Genomic DNA, 22,818 nt, shown 5'->3' on the forward strand with positions numbered 1-22,818 from the left:
TGGGATCTCCCACGCCATTACCTCATCCTGAACTGATCCCCCTTTAACAAATGCCTGGCTCCGTGTCTGCTGTCACCCTTCAAAGGTCTCAGTCAAAACGCATTCACTGCACCAGCAATCTTTTGCCTGACTGCAGGGGCTTTAAAGAGCTCTGAGTCTGCTTTGTTCAATGCAGTGAATATATAGTTTTTTATATATTTTTTTTTGTCAAGCACTGGAATGTGTAAGTTCAAGAAAGTCAATAATATAATGTAAACATATGCCTCTCATCCAGCCTGAGTCACCACTGCAGGCCAAATGTAACAAACAACCCAGATTTATTTAGATTTAAATTTATTTAAACCAGAAAAGTAAAGATTTAATTAGAGAAGCAATGTCTTTTTATTCCCTTCTCCCTACAGAGTATATGCCTAGCCCCAAAACCTGAAAATAAAATCCTGAAATTGAGCTATTATTATATTTGAAAAGCAAAAGGTTAAAAATGTTTGTGTCCGATCAGTCTTCCAAATAATTTCAGCTACAAAAATTTCGTTGGTATAGAGTTCTTAGAAAATGCATTGAGAGAGACTGACAAACCTGGTGTGATGTGGTTTTCATTTCTAGTCTTGCAGATGTGTGGCATTATAAATGAAAATCATAGTCTTCCTTAGCCATACAACCACAGCCCAGCCAGCTTCCTGGAAGTACCGCCTCTGTGGTTGACAGCTACTTTTACAGAGCAGCACTTCAGCAGAAATCAACTGTGATAAATACCCTTCTGAAACATAACATCTGATAAAGATCGACTTTGATAAACTGCAAAAGGTTTTCAGTTTTATTAGTAACCTACTGGGCCAATGGTTATGGAAACATTAATTGATGCCACATGCTCTCAGTGATTTTCTTCAATTCACTGGTTGCATTGCAAGGGTATGACGTGCCTCACATTCTTTCCCAACCACAGTGATTTCTGACCCAGAATATGAGCTTTCCTTCCAGACAGCAGAGATGTTTGTATACTCTTCCTGATCCTCACTTGGGTATTTAGGAGTTTATATCGCACCTTTGGACAGAGAAGCATTTTTTATTGTTCAGCCATCAACATTGATATTTGCTAGTACGAGGTTTTGGCTGATCACTGTGAAGGCACTTTTAAACATGCAGTGTACGAGCAGAGGGAGGTTTTCCCTGCTCTCTCTCCAGTTTTTGAATATAGAGAAGATGCTCACAAAGACTTCCCAACTTCAAGTTCACTACCTTTCATCATCCAGGCTTAGGCTGAGGGGTTACATTCATGGCCTCAACAAAGCCCAGTGACAGGCACTGCAGATTGGCAGCCTCCTGTCACAGCTGGGGGTGAGCAGAGGCCCTGCTGGCTCTGCTCTGCTGCAAAGGGGAGGGCAGGGAGGAGACTTACATGTAACTGCTTATGGAGATTTGTGTGCATTTTTTGAATTATAGAAACAGAGCAGTGAAAATCTTTTCTTCTCACTTTGAGGGCAAAATGACATTGTCCAGTCCTATTTTGTAATTTTGTTTTTCAGTTGCCAAGTACAATGCAGAATCTTACGGAAGAGGGGCATGTTTGTGTGATGTTCTTGTGCACCATTGCTAATTGTAACGTTTTTAACAATTCTAAAGCATTTTAAGAAGAGAAAATATTGCAGTGGTTTCTTGTTCCTCTAACCACATGTAGCTGTTTCACTACATGTTTGTTGTATTACCAAGGCAACAATTTCAGACCAGGCATGATCATCTGTATCATACCACTCATCAGAGATGTGGGCAAACTCCAGAAACTTCTACATTGAGGAAATGATGCTCGTTGTAGGAGGCAGGAGTTTTCAAAGCTATTTCAGTGAAAACGCTGATATCACATGCTTATGTCAACAACTTTAAAAATATCATTAAAAGATCAGTTTGCTTAAAACGTATTTTACTATAAATACATTAGAGTCAAGCAAATAGCTGTTTCATCAATGCGTTATCACAGTTCTGTAGATGTGCCCATTTAGAATAAATTAGCATCATTTTAGAAAAGCCTTTCATTTGTTGTTTAAAGCCAGCTACATTGTGGAACCATAATTGATACATGAAACAGGCTATACTTGTGTCCTAAAAAATGCAGAGTCCGGAGTTGGACTTTGGACTTCCACTCTGCCATTAATCTCCTCTGTTAATAAAATTTAATGTTCATGGAGTTTTATAGGAAACCTATCCATCCTATATGCATGGAGAAGAGTAAAAAGGAGCTGTCACAATACCCAAATTTCAGTGAGTCAGAGAGATCCAGTTGGGAAATTTTGCAGATATGTGGCTGCTTTGGGGTCACAAGACAAACTTTGAGCAACATTTAGCTCACCCCATGACAATGACAGCACATGCTAGCAAGATTTTCTGATTGAAATACGAACAATTGCTTTCACAGGGCTTGCCCTCTCTCTGCCATCATTCCGGGTTTTCCTGTGAGAAGCAAGATATAAGTGGCCATGGATCTCAGCACTTCTGAGCCATTGCTCGTGTCTGAAATAAGCAGCATGCCTAAATACTATTATCTAAGTTTGGATCCAGAAAATATGGTTATTATTATGTTGACTTTACATTTTTAAAGTGAAGAACACTAAAAGTAACTGCTTCCAGATTCCCTGTTTTCATTTTGGTTCTTTTTGCAGCTGTCAATTAATAGAGAACCAGTTTAGGGCAGACACAGTTATACAGAATTATAAAAGTGACTGCTGCCAGCTGTTAAAAAATGAGCACTAGGGAAGTTTAGGTGTTTCCCATTCTTTACCAGAGGAAGCCAATAAAATCCCACTCTAGCTTATTAATTTCTTTGTTGCCAGAGTGGAGGCATGTTGGTCATGTTCTCCAGTTTACTACACTGGAAGAGGAAGTAGGTGGAGGATTTCCCCTGAGCTGGGAAGGTTCTACTGCCACCAACCAGCACTGCAGACACATCTCTGTTGCTTTTTCCATCTGACTCCACTTTTCCTATGTATGAATGGCAAAAATACCTTGGAGTCAGGGAAAGGAGAAGGAAAAACAGGTCTCAGCTCTCAGCCCTTTCTTCCTGTCTGATATTAATCACCCCAGGTATTGGGCAGCTCCAAATAAATGAACTGTTTCTGGCTGACTACAGCTCTCACTCATCACAGTATCTAGCATTGCTGTCATCTGTAGGTTATGAGAATAGTAAGACAAGAAAGTCAAACTCATTCATCAGCTTTACTGATTTCAATAGTCTAAAAGTTGCTTTTTTTTTTTTTTTTAATTTTCATCTTGCACCTATATTTTGAAGGGGTTCCACTAAAGTATATTTTCTTAGCTGATAACAACCTTGCTCTTTGTAAACCATCTTCATAATCTTGATCAATTTTCTTCAGGGCCTTCAGCATCTTTGTCCCATGACTCTTTTCTCCAGCAAGCACATTTCTAGTTTTGCTGTGCCAAATGTGATTCCATTTTCTCAGTTGTCCATCAATCACCAATGCTGGAAACCTGCATGCAGCTGGTTGCAACGCCTGCTGCTCTCCTCTGGTGTCTCAGCTGCTGCACTTCTTTTCGTGTGACATAGACTTGGACTTGTTTTAGTCACCTGCCATGGCTGACAAATAAAGCAGCAGCTCCAGACTCTGATAATGAAGATCTACAAATGAATGACAGGTGAATGACAGCACTGTTTTGAAAGAACTGGCAAGGACTGATATTTTTACTTTGAAATTTTGTTTCTAATTCCACTGTTTTCCACAGGTCACACATCCTGTATTTTGGAGGAGTGCATTGAAAGGCAGCAGACTTACCTCTTTTTTGCCCTCCAGTTTCAGCTAAAAATTCTTCCCCCACTGTAAGTCAAGAGGTGGGAGCTACTATGACATGCTGTATGAAAAAAGAACTGTTCCTTAAACCCACCTTGTTTTTGACAGGTTTCTTAAAGGCTCTACAACAATATAATTAAATCAAGAAACAAGTAGAGAAACATGTTCAGGTTTGGTTTGGTTGACTTTTAGAATTTTTTTAATGTTTCATCTTCAATTTACAAACTGAATCTGCAAACTGAGGCGTAGGTGAGCGTCTGCTTCTCTGTGGTGGGTAACCCATGTAACAGTCTGTGACGTATTTACTACGGCTGATTTATATATACACACAGACGCACAGACATATATATATATATATATATATATAGTATATGTATATGTATATATATATGTGTATATATATATATATATATATATATATATATATATATATATATATATATACACTATTTGTTTAAAAAATTGGATGCTTTGTGAGGCAACAGTGTCATTGAGCAGTCTCTTCCTTCTCAGTTAAGCAAGAAGCGTTGGCGAATAAGAGCAGTTTCATCAGTTATTTCCTTCTTTCCTGTGCGGGCTTTGAAAGGCCTTCTCGAGAACATCACTGTACGCCGAACTCTCGGAATGCCCGGGCCCACGGCACCGCTGAGGCCACCCCGGGCGGGCCAGCACAGATGTCCCCCCTCATGAGGAGCAGCCCCTCTGCCACCCCGCACAGTTATTCTCTGCCAGAGCAGCCCACACTGCTTTGGCCTGACCGACCCCCAATGGGTCAGAGCGGGCAGCGGGTGCCTCTCCCGCCCCCTCACTGCCAGGAGGGCGCAAGTGGCGGAGCCGCCCCACGGGCACCTCAGGGTGCGGCAGGGTCGGCTGAGCCGCCGGTGGCCTCCTCCTGCGGGGCCGATCCCGCCCATGGTTGCCAGAGCGCCCACCAAGCCCAGGCCGCCGCCGCCGCCGCCGCTCCGGGGCGGCGCAGGCCGGGGCGGGCGGGGGGAACGAAAAAGCGGCGGAACGGGCGGGCGGCGCTCGGGGAGGTGCCGGGCGGGCCGGCGGGCCGAGCATGGCGGCGCTGCGGGTGCTGGAGCTGTACAGCGGCATCGGGGGGATGCACCAGGCCCTCAGAGGTACCGGCGCGTCCCGAGGGGCTCCGTGCTGCCTGTCCCGCCCAGGACACCTCGCCCTCGGGGGCTCCGTCTTCTCCAGGGGGGGCAGTGCAGGGTGCCCCTCTTCTCGATGGGGCGGGCGAAGGTGGCCCCTTTTCTCCCATAGCCCCTTCTGCAGCCCGGTGTGTGGCACCAGGTACCCAGGAGCACGTTGGGACAGAAATTATGGATCCCTGCTCCTTGTTTGGCCCAGGCAGCTGCTTCTGGAGAGGCCGTGATTTTGTGTTTGTTATTGTGTGCTCTGTGTAATACAGAGGCACCCCTGCTGCAGATGGGATGAGGATCACTGAGATGCCCAGGATGACAGCCACATGAGCCAGGGTTTCCCACTAGCATGCACTTGGACTTGGTTTTCATAGGCAGGTGAACAGCTGAGCCGTGTTCCAATATGAGCAAACCAGACCATCTGAGGCTGTTGTAACATTTTATAAATATGAAAATGAGATGTGGAATTTGAGATGGTATAGAGAGTTCACACCAGCCCATGTTCCCAGGTGAGTTTTTGATCATGCACAAGGAACGCTGGAGCTCAGTTTGCTGAATTGTTAAGGCACGGCCTGGGTGACCTTCAGCAGGTCCTGTAGACTCTCTGTGAATTGGCTTCCCCAAATTAAAAATTGAGTTTGGGCTATTGATTTCCATTGTAAAGTAGCCTGGACCTTATTACTTTGAAATCCATGTTTCAACACACAGTATGTTAACTTATGATAATCACCATAATAATTTTAACTGTAACTACAATCCTTCACAACTTTCAGTCTTCAGGAGCATTAGCAGAGAGCATTGTCAGAAAAACATCAGGTGGAAACTTGCCTTATCTTGCTATTTTTCCAGGGAGCTATGGAATATTAAGAGTATGCTTACAGAGTGATCCATTTAGCATTATTTATTTACTTAAAACACACTCAGAGTTGTCAGAGTGGCATTTTTCCTACTATCCTACTTTTGCTTGAATGTGTCTAAGTGTTTTATTTATGAACATAAATACATAAAATATATTGTAATGTATTTATTATGTATGTATAAATACACAACAAAATAGGTTCCTACATTGTTCCTAACCACCTGTTTTGAGGATGTATTTTCCTTATTTCCAGAGACATTCTTAGAATATTAAGAGGCAAGTATAGCTTTGTCTGGAGCTGCACATTTTGGAGTTTTTGTAGAGTGAAAATAGTGTGTTGTGTACCATGTACACACTAATGGTAACATGCTGCTTTTCTGGTAACCAGATTCCTGAAGTGATGGCAAGCTATCCATGTTTGTTATATTGTAGACAATTTCCATGTTTCCATAGAAAGTGGACTGGTTCCTTGAAGTTAGCCTACACCTTGCTTCCTTCACTCTTTACTGAATTACCTAGCTGTGTTCTTGCCATAATAATGGATGTCTTGGGGCATTTCAGTAGTGTGCTGCAATGTTTAGTAAATTGTAATGCTAGATGTGATGTCCTGTGAGTTTCCACCTGTGAAAACATCACTTGCAGCTCAGTAAAGACTTAGAAGGGTGGGAATGTTGAGAATGCCTCATTAGATTATCAGAAGACTGTGAACTTTTATCCAAAAGGTACACAGAATTAGTGATGTCCCAGTGGATAGTTACTACAAATATGAAGCCTTGAAATCATATCACCTAATGGTGTAGTTTGGAGACTGAAGGACTTAACTAAATCCCTTGTATTATTTCCGGAAAAGGTGAATTTACTTCCATGTTTACTGTTTCTGAACTTGCTGAACACAACTGATTCAGTGTCAGTTTTGGTGAAATTTCTATTCTTAAGGGTTTGCGTTTGATTGAAGAAATTGCAATAGGTATGAACAGTGAGACTGAGATTTTTCTGTAGTGGTATCAACCAAAGCAGATAAAGGGACTGTAAGTAAGGACATTTAATTTATTATTTGTGTAAATGACCCTAACTAGTTCAAAATGGTCAGGAACCAATTGAAATTTGCAAAGTGAATAGACACAAAGCTATTTGCATTACAGTTTTCAATCTGGGTGCTTATGTTTCTGGGAAGCATATGGGAGTTCACCATTAGCATTGTGTTTTCTCAGGAAAAGTCCAAACCATACACTTCTAGATTAAAATCTTGTTTAGACTAGTGTTAAAAGTAATAGTCAGGCAATTTGATTAAAAGGTGTCCTACAAAATTTGCACTAAGTATTTAATAACAGGTTATTATATAAAACTGGTTTTGATTAATTGTATTTCATTTGGGAGCAGAGATATACTTGAGCTTTGATAATTTCTACTGGTTTTTAAGGTCCTTTGGACATCTGGATTTAGTTTTCTTACAGAGTTTATGAAGGAATAAAGTCAAGGGGCATTGAAGTATTTGTTTTTACGTGCAAATAAAACAGAAAAGAAGTGAATGTTCCTCTGTACCTACTTTAATAATGTGTTTCTTATATGTTTTTGGCCTATATGTGTACATGAAACCATGCTGTTTGAAAAGGTCTCTTATCCTGTCCTCCATTTAGCAAGTGGCAGATTGTTCAGCATCTTCTTTTAAATTGTATAGAAATGTATAGAAATATTAGAAGGGCTGTGGGATTTTTTTTTCCATATAAATATGAAGTTTGAAAGAAAGGCCTCCATTGTTCCAGTGCTTCCATAAGTCAGATGCACAACAGATGATTATGTATAATAATATATTATATTAGTATGGTTTCTATTGAATCTATAAGCCAAGAAAAATAATAGGAATATGTAGAAAACAGAAGAAGCATGTGGTATTTTGGTGGCAGCATCCTGGGAAAGCCTTGTTCTACAAAAGGGATTCTGCAGTTCTTGCAGGCTAGTTCTGGCCATGTAATGGGGTCAATTATGGTTAACTCAGCTGGTCCAACTTTCTACTTTTCTCTTGTCATTGCCAGTGTTTCAATTGGCAAATAGGTATTTCTCAGGAAATCTGATGCTGACTTTTGTACCTTGATGCCCTTCTTGGCTGTGATCTTTCAAGAACTTAGTTAGAGGAAAGCCTGCAGGATGAAGATGTTTGTTGTTTTGGCAGCTGTCATTGATGTAGAATGCATTTGGCACCAAAAAGAATGCAATTGGTTTTGAGATTGTCCTTGCCTACAATAAAAAATAATTGAATTTTCACATATTGATGGAAGTTTATAGTCTCTTGTAAGTGTTTCTCTGTAAAGAGTACATAGAAATTGTGAGTACATAGTTTCCTAGTTTAATCACATTCATTTTGACAATGGAGAGAAGGCTGTTTCTGAGCTTAGGTTTCAGGCTAAAGCTGAAAAAGAAAAATCTTCGGGATTGTCTAGCTCTGTGTTGGTACTTTAGCTGTAGATATCTCAGCACATATAGAATTGCTGGTTTTAGATTTTGAATGCTTTGTAATAATATTTTAACACCAAAGACCTGCAGAAAGATACCATCTTTCGATGGTATCTTTTGATAAAGATACCATTGAAAGATGGTAAAGTTTAGCTTAGTTAAAGTCAGAAATCATTGAGTCTGTTCATGTTCACACTCTTTAAAGATTGAGGCAGCTAAGGGATGAAAGTGCATTTCTCTCTTCTTTCCACTTTGTATCCCAAGCCTTTTGGGATTTATAAAGATTGATGTTTAAATCAAATATGTCTAAATGTATGATAATTTTTTTTGTGTGTGTGTGAGTGAATTTGTTCTTTATAAAGTGCAGAGTTTCTGCAGTGAAAAATAGTGTTTTATTTTTAGAAAATCTATGGCTACATATTCATTTCCTTAGCAACTTTCCATGAAACAAACAGCCCGCTCTTCCTCCTTCCCAACCAAAACAAACCTAAACTGACTTATTAATTTAGGCAGTTTTCCCATGAAAACTGGGTTCCATGTCTCTGCCACAAGCATTTGTAATCTGCCAGGTCCCTGAAAGAAAGTCTTCTTGCATGAAACAATAAAGGACATATTCTAAAAAATACCATAAATTTGTAGTGATGAAATTGGTAATATTTTTCCTCTGCAGTTGGTATATTTCAATTTTGCAGAGTAACAACTTTGTCTGTTGTGCTCTGGCATGCATATTTGTTCATTTTATTTGACTGTCTCTGTGAATTGCACAGCACGTAAACTGGTGTGTGTTTACACTGGGCAAAGCTATCCCACCAGGAGAGGCAAAGGAGACAAAACTGGCTTTGACATTTAGCACAATGCAAAACAAAAATATTGCTGGTTTGAGCAAGTTTTTACACCTAAATTCAATTTAATGCTTCTCCAAAATATATGTCTTTGTAGCACGGGATGGTACCTGTTGTGCTATAGTGTAAATTTGTAAAGTTTATATGGCTTAACATGATTGAATCCTTCACAAATAGAGCAGTGAAAGGAGTTGCTAAGTATTCTGCAGGAACCCAGTATCAAGTTTACTGATAGTCATGTTCACTGTAGCCATGGACAGTTCAGCCTAATCATTTCAACTAAGAGCTGACAACTCAGAAATTAAATCTTTGTTTTCTGTTTTAAAAGGAAACAGGACTGATAAAACTTGTGACTAATCTTCCCTTTTCCATCTGTTTCCATATACCTGTCAGAAAAGGTAATTGTTCTGGCTCCTATTTTCCAATATGCTGAAATCCACAAAACTGCCCTTGTTGTAACACAGTGTATTTCATGTGTTCTGTTGACATTGATGACTCTATTGCAAAAGTACAGTAGTGAATATAAACAGATCTATGTTAATTTTAAGGTCTGTAGAAACACATTACAAAGGAATCAATTCTAAAGAGGAAAAGGACAGATATGTAATGTCATAAATTTTATTTCTGGCATTTGAAGGTGACACTCTTTGAGTTTACTTTTTCATATCAGAAGCTAATGCACACATCCTGTCTTTCTTTGTTTCAAATGCATCTCCTTCCAATCCTTACAGCAGTGTCCCTTTCCATCAAGAATGACAACTCCACACCTAAAAGGGCTTGTAAGCATTGTGTATTCAATAAAGTAAAGAACTGGGAGTTTGATTGCTTCCTCTTTAGGCAATTTAAGTACGAGTCAAAGAGTTTCTGCTGTCTGGGTCCAAGAGGTTTTAAGCTTTAAGTGTGAAATCAGTACATTACTAATAGGATTATACAAATTTGATTTCACCTGCTTTCAGCCAAGAGAAAATATTACAATCTAGTCTGCCTAAAAATAAGTCATAACACCTCCCTCAGTAACTTCCTCATCATGTCTGTGGCTTCCGTTTGAACCATGTCTACTTGCTCAGAAATGAAAAGTGTCAGTTCAAAAGCTGGTGTTGAGGAATCCTGCAAATCATGTATTCTAGCAGCCAGTTATTTTCACTTAGGAAATGTGTACTATTTTTTCTTTAGTCTGAATAAAATGATACTGTTTCCTGCATTGTTGTAATTCTCTAAAATATCTATGTTTTGAAAATTGGATGTACTTGTTTGAGGGAGATAAATCTCCTGAGCTGTGTCTGTTTCTGTATTGAAGTTCTGCTATGTATTTTGGGGAGTTGATTTAACATCCCACCAAGTCAGCAATTCCTGAGTTGGTTTTGTACCTTTTGTCGGTGGGGATAGTTAAACAGTGTCTTGATCCTGTTTTTCTTAGATTCTGCTTTCAGGCTTTTTTTATGATGCATTCCTTATAGTAATTTTCAAGTAGTAAATGTAATTGCTATAGAAAAGCAGAATATCACAGTTTGACATAAAGTTATTTAACTTTCAGGAGAAGATCTTTTAAAATGTTGCATTTTCACACTGTTTGAAATATAGACAAGCTTTTCTTTGTTAGGTTGGATGTGTGAGAGCTGCTTGTCTGCTCAAGTTCCTTCATGCGTTTCCAGGGCATTTCCACACAAAAACGCTTAATCAGCTTTTAGACTGAGTCTGTTCTCTAACAGGAATTCCCAAGTGAGCTGTGCCTTTTAAATGAAAAGGAGGAGAGGCTTTGAAGAAGTTATCAGGTCTTTGAATTAGAAAGAGGGGATCTCAGGTGGAATACTTCAGGAAAAGTTCCTGTCCTTTTTCCATGCTGGTTTACATCTCTGGTTTACACTGAACATTGTATTACAAGGGGATTCGATAGGTTACTATTAGCTGTGTGCTCTCTTCCACATCTCCAGGCTTTTGGGCCTGTCTTTTCTTGTATGTACACAGGGAGATATTGAATGGATGGCAGTAAAAAAACAAGTGTCTGAATCATGAGAGAAAGCACACAGCTTGCCTTCCCAATTGCACTTTTTAAACTGTGTATTAATTTAGATAATAATTTGAGGGTCTTGATTTTGCTAATTTTATTTTTCTTCTGGAAAACACAGTAAGTGTTAGCTTGTTAGGACAATGTGTTTTAAGAACTGAAGGAGTGAGTGAGAAAAGTGGTCTCTAACAGTATTGGAAGTTTGTTCATGTTACTTAGATGCTGCAGCTTTGTTTTAGGAAGATGGAAGTGATGGTTCTTGAGCACATTTTTAAATTGAGATATATATCCAGCTTTCTTTTCACGCTAGGTGTCAGTGTTAACTTACCTGTTCTGTAATCTCAGGTGTAGTCATGCTATTGTCCTTGTGGATACACCTGTATTCAGTTCTCAGTTACAACTTCTGGTCAAAAGGTCAAGACAGTAATGGCAAATAATGATTTGTATGTTGACCCTTAATGGTCTGTAAGTATTTATCTTGTTGAAAACCTTATCTTTTTGCTCTCGATTGCATCAAGTGAGCCTGGAAGAACCAGCTTTGGTGCTCATTAAAATGTCTGCTACAATCTTTTCAATACCCAGATTTCTCTTTCATCTTAGTTTTGACTAAGACAGCCTTGGAAACCTGAAAGATAGTAGATAGATGGTAACTGCATTATTCAAAATTAAATCCATGGGGATCATCCCAGTTGGGCTTTCATCCTCTCAAACTGTAAATAATTAGCTGGCTAGCAGTAATTCAAACGGTGTCTCATAAGGTCATTTGTTAATGTGTTACTTGAGCATATTGTGAGATTATTCAAAGCATGTGGCTACTTGCTGTTTCTTTTGGTTTACAAAAGTTTTTTTAAAGTTGCCTGTGTTTCATCTGAGGCTTTGTAATGCTGACCATAATGTAAATATCCTGGTGGTTGATACTGATCTTGGGTATCAGGAGGTAGGGTCACTTCTCTGCCTGCAGCTGTGACAGTAACCACAGCCCTCTTGGATAAAAAGCCTCAGTGAAGGTATTGTGTTTAGAAATAACAAATAGTGTGACATGATGAGCAATGGAGTAAACACTGCTCGTTTTATCTCTTTAGCTTCTGTAGAACCTATTACTCTCTTACTTTATAAATTAACGATTGTTTATTTACATTCTTTTTAGTGTATTTTTATTTCAGGGTTTTAGCTGTGAGTTTGTTACACTGTTCTCTCTTCAATAACACCTTTTTCCAAGAGAGGAGAAGCTGCCAAGTTTGGTATTTTGGGACCTTTAACTCAAAGGAGGCAGCAGTTGTGTTTGAGGCCTAAGGCTTTGCTGAAATGTAAGAACAAATGTTTTTCAGACAGCTTAAATTTTTATTGGAAGAGTAGACATGTAAAATATATTGATGCTATTTTTTCATAATAAGAAGTGGTACACCTCTAAAATAGCACACTTATTTCTTGTAAGTTGTCAGAGGATAAGGCAGTGGCAGTGGGGCTTGGCAGGATTGACTTAGGATTCCTGTAGCCAGCAGCTTGCTGCCACAGAGACCTGCACAGAGGTAGAAATGTTGTAGAGGTGCACCCTATTTGGAATTTTTTAATCTACTTTTAAATCTACTTTAGCTTCCATTTTTGGATATATCAAGAAGGGAAGTATTGCCCATATGATTAGAAAAACAGTATGCTTTTTATACAAAGTTTCAAAGATAACACAGCAAAATTTGATTGTGAATTTTCCTTTTGCGTTTGAGCGATGCTGTAGCACAGCTGAGCAAATACCTTTTTCTAAAAGTAGTAAAGAGAAGCTAGAGTTTTCAAATTATTCTTTTTAATTTTAGAAAGCTGCACATATGCAGAAGTTGTAGCTGCTGTTGATGTGAACACTCTTGCCAATGATGTTTATAGGCACAACTTTCCCAGCACGCCGTTATGGGCAAAGACTATTGAGGTGAGTAATTAATGTGCTTTTTGCTGTAGTCTGGCATTTGTAAGATGTGAATTGCTTTCACTGTCTCTATTAACAAGAGAATATTTCTGTTTCTCTAGCAACAAGAGAAACAGAAATATTTATGTTAATATGAATAAAGCAGTTTTACAATATTTTTGATTGCTTGTGCTGTTTGCTTGTTGAAGTAAGAGGGATTTCATACTGCAGGCTTTTCTTGAAACTCTTGCCTTCCACATGAAGAAAGGTTATATAAATGTCAAGGGGAATGCTTACCATCAGTAAAGGAATGTCAAAAATCATATTATTAGATTAAAAAAATATTTTCATGTACTTTGAAAAAATTTAATTAAATTACTTGGGGGCATGCCTTTGTTTTGAAGTTATAGGTGGGCTCAGAGTAACACAACAAAATATATTGGACTGAACACTCTTGAATCTCTTTTAATAGGCTCAATAGATAAAATGTTTTAGGAATTCTGTCACTTGCCAAATTATTTCAAAAATAACTAGGTGAAATTGGTTTAAAATCGTCTATTTTAATAGATGAGAGGCTAGCTAGGCATGTAGTTTTGCTTGGATTGAGTTAGAAATTACTGTATGCTTCTTAATCTTCTTTTATGGTTTTACAACATGACAGTAAAAAGATACTGTGTCTGTTTTAAGACACCAGCTTAGGTAAGAGTTAAATAGGTGGCTAAAGGTTAAATGCTTATTCAGCACTCAATAATACTGACTAAATGATAGATTGATAATGGAAAAAGAAGATTAATCTTTGCCTGTGTCATTTTATAATAGACAAGAGCAGATTATTAGAGTTGGTGGCAACTTCTTCAAATATAATGGAAAATAATAGCAGCTTTTATCTAGTTTTCTGAGGGTAGCTACATTACGTTTGCTGTATAGGTATCCCTCAGAATATGTAAGGAGTGATTTCTGTGTCCAAGTCATAGTTACTTGATCATTGTCCTTCTTTCCTCCCACCCCCTTAATATGTTGATCTTCTACTGTTGGTGAAAACTGAGTTTAGAAGAATTTCTACCTGTGTAATTAATTCCTACCACAGACCTAATTCTTTCTTTTCTAAGCAGGATTGTCTTTGTTGAGGAGAATTTCAGCCATACAATATCTTTGACTAATTTTTATTGGGGAAAAACTATGAAATAAACTTTATAAGGTGCATTGCCAGTGCGCCCCTAAGAGCTAAAATCCATAGTTTGGATCTGTAGAAATCATCATATTTACACTTGAGCTACTTTTCTTTTCAGTTGTCTTTACACATATTTTGAGTATGTGAACACTGGTTTTGATGTACAAAGACTTAATATCTGAGTAATGATACTTTATTTTCAGGAGAAATAACAGGTAAGTATTTACTGAAAGAACCACTATGCACCTCAGAGAATGAGCAGCTACAAAACTCAAGATGATGTATAAATGCTAACCTTATTAGTATTAGTCTTTTGTTTCATATGAAGAGCAGTGAATGCATATTTACATTTCATGGTTTGAAATTACTAGGTCAAGTGAGAGATTAGGTAGTTTTTTGCTAAGTGAAGCATACTGGAAGTAAGAGGGGTAGTTTGATCTGAAAGATGACTTGAGAATTTCATACAATTCACAACACTCAATATTCTTATATTTGTTTCTGTTTTCAGGGCATAACACTGAAAGAATTTGATGGATTATCTTTTGATATGATTTTGATGAGTCCTCCCTGTCAGCCTTTTACAAGGTAGGTAGAGCACACTTGGGAAAAAAGTGCAGTTATTGCACTATATACGGTCAAAGGAGAAGTGTTATCAAGGGTGACACTATGTGTGGATGATCTGTGTATATTTCTCTTCCTAATCAAATGTGTTGTAGCTTTGTTCACCGTGGTGCTTACTGACGTGAAAGAAATGCAGCAATTTGCATCTTAATTGTTGATCACATTTCTTGCATATGCATATATTAATTCATTTAAGTTAAGTAAGCTTCTTACAGCACCAATTTTGTGAACTGTATTATTCCTCTAATAGTGAAATCTAGTGTTTAGGAGTCCTGCCTTTCCTTTTAGATATCAATCTAATATTTTCCTGGGGCAACTCCAGAGAGAGGTTTGGAATTTCTCCTTTCTGCCTGAGACTTAAGAGTGTAATCTGGTTTTATTTGTACTTTGAAAATTGCACATGCACACAGACAGTTTATTCTGAAGAATATTTCTATTTTAGCCAAGACCAGAAGGATAAGGGCTTTGAAATGGTTTTGTGGATGATAAAGAGAAATATCTTGCTGATTAAGGACTGAGTTTACTGAGATGTTGTCAGATTAATTTGTAATTCATATCATTTGACAGCAGTGACCAGTGGGGTAAGATTCTAGTAACTGCACTCATGCAAAGTAGTAGCTTCATGAAAAAAGTCTGTTGATGGTGATAATAATGATTGTGTAAGGAAGTATATCTCACTGAATGTTCTAAGATTGAAAAGAAATCCCTGTAAAGTTGTGCTGATCTGTAAAAATGAATTAGTGCAAACCTGTGATGCATATAGGAAACATTTCAGATTTTTGTCTTTATAATATGATGAAAAGAAAAATCTGTGTTTGGCTGATTAATTTAGATACATGTTAAAGCTCTTCTACAAATCTTTTATTCTTTTTCTATGAGCTAATACAAGTATAAGCTGGGAAAGCACAGGCCTGGAATCATTATCATTTTTGTAACCTACATAATCTTTCCAGTTTAGTGTTACAAAATTCATTCCAAAGTTATTCATGTGGGGCTCAGTCCTGCTAAATGGTGAACAATGAGGCTTTAATTCATAGAAATAATTTAATATATTCAGTGCAAAATAGCAGGGTATTCCCAGAAACCCAGTGGGGGTTTTTTGTTCATTCAGAGCCAAGTATGTTCAAAGGCTTTGCTGGACAAGACCAGAATGCTAAAGCCTTTGCAGACTGAGGAGTGGATTTCATTACTGAATGCTTCAGTTTTAACCTTGCTGTGAGCTGATGGATTCCAGGGGCAGACTTTCATTCCTTAGAGCATCTCTCAGGACACTGCCTCTGGGAGCAGATCCTCCTGTCTATACGTGAGGCTTTTGCAGAATCCCCTTTCGAAACTCAAAGCAAAGTGTCGGCATTCTGTAGAAAAATGTAACTCAAATGTCAGTATGCTCTGAGTAATGCACAGGTGTTTCTTTATTCTTTCTTAGAATTGGCCTGCAAGGTGATGTGTCTGATCCACGGACCAAGAGCTTTCTCTATATCCTTGATATTCTCCCAAGGTATAAATGAACCACCTCCATTGTAAAGCCCCTTTTGTAAATAGGTTTGTTGTAACTAGGTCTTCTGTAGTTCAGCCAGACAAGATATCTGTAATGTTTTAGAGGGATACTATTGGTGTTGTGTTGTGTTTCTTTTTACATGATCATACGTAACTTACATATACTTGTATTTTACCAATGCTGTAATCACTTCATTGTTGCTGTATATGCTTTCATTGTCTGGTTTCCTTTTCATTGCATGTCTGTTTAAACTGTGCCTACACAGTAAATGAAAAGAAAGAGTTCTTTTCAGTTCAGCATCAAATTTGCATTGATTTTACATAGAAACAGGAGTAGGTGATATGGTAGTATGTTGATTGGCCTCATGGAAACATGAAAGGTTTTAAAAATGTTGGGTTACAAAAGCTTAGATTCAACATACAGTCATCTTTTGAAGAAGTACCATTTAGAAATTGGTTTAAGTATGCTATTGACTGTACAATGCAATGCATCTTGCAACCACTTCTTTCTTAAAGTCTCTTCTTTTTGGTGCTGCTTCTAGATATCTTGGGGCAGATGGTGTGTTTTTGGTTTGTAGTACAATCTCTTGCTTGCAGTATTCATACTAAAGAATTTGAATAGCACTGCGTTGTCTGGACAGTGTCCTTGAATTCATCTGTCATTTTTTGCTTGGTCAGATCCCAGTTCCTAATAAAACAGCCATAATTATTTGTATTAGTTGCAGTCTTGCTTCACCTGGAGACCTGGAGGAGACTAGGACAGCTGTTCCCTATATATTCCTCCATTAGTTAATCTTGCTGTCAGGATTGGAGAAGGACAGATGAATGTTTGGTGTCTTTTTTTTTTTTTAATGAATACTTTCAACACAGAAGGAAGCCAGTACCAAAAAGCCTTTCTTTCAAACTGATGTTAACACTGGGAGAAGAGTCTTCATCCTTGTTCTGGAAACTTTATGCAGCCAACAACATTAAATGGATCTGTGTCTTTACCCTTGTCATGAGCAGAGAGAGAGCACTGACACAGAAGGGCTGAGTGGCTTGACAGGGCCATACATAAGAAATCTGTGGCAGACAACACAGAAGAAAACACAGATTCTGTAGCCCAGTAAGTTAGACAATTCCTAGGTAAAAAATAATGGGTATTACTACTCCCTTGCTTCTGTCAGAGACACAAAATTAGGGAGAGAATGTGAATTGTTTAGAAGTTGCAAAGGATGTCTTTTGTGGAACAAGAAATGTACCACAGGTTTCCAACTGATCTGTTAAAAAGAAAATGAAACCTGGCAGATACTAAGTTAATAATTTGTCAGAATAATATCTTGCATACCCTTAAAGGCATCCTGACCTGGGGATTCCTTTCCATTAAACTGAAACATGGTTAAGAGGCTGCCTGCTTTTGGACATTATAGTGCATTTATATGGAAATAGTGCTTCCAGTTGCTGTGGACTTAGCTGGATAAACAGCAAAAGCTTTTCCTTCTCAAAACCAAAGCTTTAGACACTCCAGGACCTAAATTTTTATCACAACGATGCAAAGGACCTGGGCTTGGCTGTCTCACTTTTATCTCAACACCACAGGAGACACTGCTAATGTCCCTTATCTCCCTGGGGAGGGTTCTTGAAGCAGCACCTACTCTAAGTAGGCAGTAGAAGGTTCAACATGATGGCTTCTGTAGAGTTTCTCAAGTCCAGTGGATTTGTGTTTTACTAAGATAGTGCTTATGTGTTTTTTGAATATGATACATTTGTGAGACATTGAGTATGGAGTACTTCAGCCTCAAAAAAGGAAACTCTTAATATAGAAATTATCCCTTTACATTCTAAATTGCTATAGTATGCATGCAGTTTATGAAAAGTGTAAAATAATTTCTCATACCTTGGATGTACTTAGCTTTTGTTCAGTCTTTTATAATGAAATATAGCTGAAATGAGACTCAGAGGTAGCCTGGGATGACAAATATTAGAGATAATGAAAAGAACAATTTCAAGATCTGGAAAGATGTGGGAAATCCTTGGAGCACCCAGCCAGCAAAGTCCGATCCAAATAGTCCAGATACTGCCTGCTTATTGTGTCCAAGCCATAACCTGGTGAAATCCAGTGCTAAAGCATCAAAGTGCTGCTTTTACAGAAACACTTTTAATGTTAATACCTATCAAGTACTTAACAATTCCTTTTTGTATAGTGATTACTTGCCTTGAGATCTGTCCATCCCCTATGAGTGCTTTGAATTTCAGGCTGTGCTCTGGTTTCATTGATGAAAAAGAAGTTTCATAGTAGTCAACGATGAAGAGGGTGGGTAGACATAACAGCAGATATAGTGTCTATCACTCTGCAAGCAATTTGGCTGATGATGCTTTTCTCAGCTTAGTATTAGTTTTTCACTATTACTTTTAGTAGTTTTAAGTTTTGGCATAGTTTCTTGTACGTTTTCCAGTTTCTTGTGAGATGCATTAGTTCTTTTAATTCATATGATGTTTTTAATTGGTGGTAATTAAAAATATGCTGAAACAAATTCTGCTGTGATTTGTTCCAATGGAAGTCCAAAGTCACTTCAATAACCATGAAGCTGCTGTCTGGGGGCATTAATTTTCTACTTCTGTATCAGTTGTTCTGAGATCCCAGTGTGTGACAGACATTGTGTGTCTACATTAGCCTTATTAGAGAATTAATCAGTGCTACAGAATGTTCCCAGAGACTTGAATCTGAATTATCTATGCTTCTAAATTGCTGGAAGAGTCCCTGGCACAATTTGGGCATCCTCATTTCTCCAGAGATTTAATATGCTGGTTTTGGAATGTGCCTATTTCCAGACTTTTGCACTGATCTTGCTAAAACTGAGACCCCTCCATCACACCATCAAAATAAAAAACTCAAGTTTAGAAAAACAAGAATATCTGCAGTTTGAACTCTAAATATGTTGTGTTTCTTAAATCAGTTAAATGAATACTGTTTCTGATGTGTTGTCATTAAGGTTTATGTGGCATTTTGGCGTTGATTTCAGGTACAAGCACTTGAAAACAACAGTTTTATGGATAAGTAGCAATTGGTTTTCCCCTAACAATTATATTTCCTATAATACACTGAATCTGTTTAATAATATTATTGTGCTTTAGGAAATGAGGAGTAATAAACATTTTCAAAAATACATGCATGGAGTACAAGAGGGTACAGCTGTTCATCCAAACATGGGTGGGGTTTGTGGTTTTTACCAGCAGTCCACATTTTTAATTCAGTTGGTTTTTTAAGGATGCTAAACTTTAACAGCTAGCATGATGTGGAAATACTTTGATCTTTCTGCTAGCTAAACAGATCTGTGGATGAATATAATGTACTTTATGTCCTGTTACACTGATTTGCCTTTTTTTTTTTTTTTCCTTGTAGGCTTCAGAAACTTCCAAAATACTTACTTTTAGAAAATGTTAAAGGATTTGAATCTTCTTCTGCAAGGTAAACTCTAATTAATATATACAGATTTTAGTTTGCAAAAAGAATGCATTCTTTAGAAGTTGAAGGGATTTATTTAGAAGGGGTTTTTATTTCCTGGAATTGGAGTTAACAAATTAGCTTGAGATGGGACAGGAATTAAAACCTTAGGTTGGGAGAAGAACTTGCTAGATAACTGGTTATGTCTCTTAAGTATTTTAAGTACTGTATTATAAGTACAGTATTTTATTTTTAATTTTATTTAATGAGTATTTGATTTGATTTTATTTGATTATCATGTTGGCTTTAGAAAAGGTCAGAATTAGTTTTCAAAGAAAACTAATAAGAGGTGTTACACTCAGAGTTTTCAGGGGTTTATTCATGACAGGATCCTATGGTATCTTGTATTATGGTCACAGAATAGTCTAGGGGCTTTTTGAGTGCCTTTGTTGACAGTAGATTATCCCTGGTTCAGGGCTGCCATCAAATGGTCCAGAGATGCAGTAAGAAGGTTTTATTTGGTTGTGGTCTGAAATGTGGAAGAGGAAAGGTGTCACTGCAGTTACCTAATGACAGCAGGAACACTCTCTCTTGTGACCAAAGCAGGAGAGGCAGAGTTGCCATCTTCCTTCTCAGTTCTCACTGGAATAAAGTGGAATCTTTCACTGCACTCCTTAAGGGACCAATAGGCACCCTGCGTATCATGCTCTTAATCAATATGGCAGGCAGCTGGGAGTCATGCTCTCTCACTGGTTCAGTGTTCATGGTCTTCTCTTGTAGCCCCTGGAATTCCCTAGGCTGTGCCTTGCTGACCAGGGCTTGGGACAAGCTGTACTTCAGAAAACATCCTAGTTAGGACACTTGGTTTCTCTTATGACACCTGGGATGCAGTCTGGCATACAGTGCTGGGTACAGGTCACAGCTCCTGCCGATTGTGTAGTTCCAGCCTAGTGCAGTCTGCATGGAATGCAGAAGAAAAGTCTTTTTAAGATTATTTCCCTTACAGTATCTTTCCATTGTTTATAAAGCACAGTCCCACCTCACTTTTATAATCAAAGCCACTGATTTTTGTCATCCCTTGATTTAGCCTTTTTGTTAGGCTTAGCCGGTGCTGTGTATGTGAGCTGTTTGTAGTGGTTTTACTCTCCTGTTTTATGATTCCCAATAAAGAGAGTGTCTTGCCCTCTAAGTAGTTTCCCTGTTGATACACCACAATTACTTTGCTAGAAATGGGATATTTTCTGAAGAGGCATTTGCACTGTAGTAAGAGTGAAGTACCTTTGAATGTATAATAGTCTCTAACACTGAACTTTGTATATTGTCTCTCAAATTCAGTAATGGATGACGTATCAATAATTTGCTGTCCAATTATTTCAATGAATGCTTTGGTAAATATGGTGTTGAATTTAATCTGTGTTTTTTTAGGATTAAAAAAGAGGCTAAAGACTATGTGAAGGGAGTAATTGCTTTTTGATTTCTTTCAGAAATGAACTTTTGCAAACACTAGCAACATGTGGATTTAAATATCAGGAATTTCTCTTGTCCCCAACCTGTGTGAGTAGTAAAGTTCCTCTAATATTGTTTAATAGTTAAAAGTGCACTGAGTCCGAGAACATTTGAAAATTCTCTTTTGTATTAGAAGAGAGAGTTATGCCTGAAGCTGAAGATACACTTGAATGAGAAAACCAACTGACATGACTCCTGATTTCTCATACTGGCATAATTGTATTGCTGTTTGTGTTCAGATCCTAGTCCCATATTGCTTTGTTGCCATTTGATATTTTTAAGAAGGCATGAATTTCCACTGTAACCAGGAAGGTGGTTTTCCCTGCAGGAGCCTCATTGCTTCAGAAGTGCTGTGCCTCTGGATTTCCCAGCACAGAAAATGTGACTGTTTCTTGTGGGAGGAGGAGCTTTGTTTCCATGTTACCCTGGCAACTGAAAAAAGTTTGAGAGAGATTTCAGATTGTGCAAGACTAACTAGAATCAGTGAAGTACTATAAATATTTGAGAGAAGCTAATAGAATGTAGCCTGAAAACCAATTGTGGTAGATTTATTTAATTGTTAGGTGTCTTATATTCCTTGTTTAGAAAGGCAAAGAGAGACTGTTTTGCTTTTAACAAAAAACACTATCTGTCCCAAGAAATTGTGAGGCATGTAAATTTTTCTTCTTGCATCACATAAAATTTTGTTTACATTCATATTCATTTACAGAGAAAGTCAAAACTATGAGATACAGAGAATGATTGCTCCCTTGGGTCTTTGGAAGTATGTAGGTATGGAAGTTACAAGTGTGTAGGTATTATCAACTAGTACCTATAGAATACCCTGGAAAAAAGGAGGCTTCAGGGTGACCTAATTGCAGCCTTCCAGTATCTAGTGGGAGACTACAAGAAAGACAGAGAGAGACTGTTTACAAGAGTCTGCAGTGACAGGACAAGGGGGAATGGATTCAAACTTATGGAGTAGTATTAGATTAGAATCAGGAGGAAGTTCTTTGTGATAAGGATGGTGAGGCACTGAGGGTTGTGCAGAGAAGCTGTGGATGCCCCATCCCTGGAAGTGTTCAAGGCCAGGCTGGATGGGGCTCTGAGCAACCTGGTCTAGTGGAAGGTGTCCTTGCCCACAGCAAGCAGTTTGGAACTAGATGAACTTTGAGGTCCTTTCCAACACAAACCATTTTATGAATCTCTGATTCCGTGAATACTGGTATCTCTGATTACCAATAAAATTTATTGGTGTGTCATAGTTCTGTTACTGCATGTAATGGCAGATAACTTGTATGATGCTATAGAACACCTTTTCTCTACTATCACATAGACTAAAGACTTCTGAATTTTGATTACAGCTTGGCATTCCCAATTCTAGACTGCGGTATTTTATAATGGCAAAGCTTCACCAAGAACCATTTTCCTTTCAAGCTCCTGGTCAAGTGAGTCTATCCATATTACTTGAATTTGCCTAATTTCATTAAGATTGAGGGTTAAATTTTCAGTTTAGTGGTGTATGTTGATAAATGGAGAAGAATGAGTGATTCCAACAGAAAAGTTAAATTCTATCTTCTTTTTTCAGCCTGGATATTGACCTTTGTAAGGATGGATGTGCATGTCT

General features: G+C 38.1%; 1 protein-coding gene across 5 annotated transcripts in view; it reads left to right on the plus strand.

Moving 5' to 3' along the window:
* Positions 1-4,695: 4,695 nt before the first annotated feature.
* TRDMT1 (tRNA aspartic acid methyltransferase 1) overlaps positions 4,696-22,818 on the plus strand; it is a 28,942-nt gene continuing 10,819 nt past the window's right edge. The window contains exons 1-7 of one of the 5 annotated variants that reach the window (XM_030234067.2): positions 4,696-4,918; positions 12,908-13,017; positions 14,673-14,749; positions 16,212-16,283; positions 19,665-19,730; positions 21,191-21,260; positions 22,556-22,639. In XM_030234067.2, coding sequence (XP_030089927.1) covers positions 4,855-4,918; positions 12,908-13,017; positions 14,673-14,749; positions 16,212-16,283; positions 19,665-19,730; positions 21,191-21,260; positions 22,556-22,639 — 543 coding nt within the window. In that variant the 5' untranslated portion in view covers positions 4,696-4,854. The other 4 variants (XM_050971273.1, XM_009085917.4, XM_050971272.1 and 1 more) reach the window with 4 other exon arrangements.

This window comes from Serinus canaria, chromosome 2 (assembly GCF_022539315.1).
Source record: "Serinus canaria isolate serCan28SL12 chromosome 2, serCan2020, whole genome shotgun sequence".
NCBI classification, from domain to species: domain Eukaryota; kingdom Metazoa; phylum Chordata; class Aves; order Passeriformes; family Fringillidae; genus Serinus; species Serinus canaria.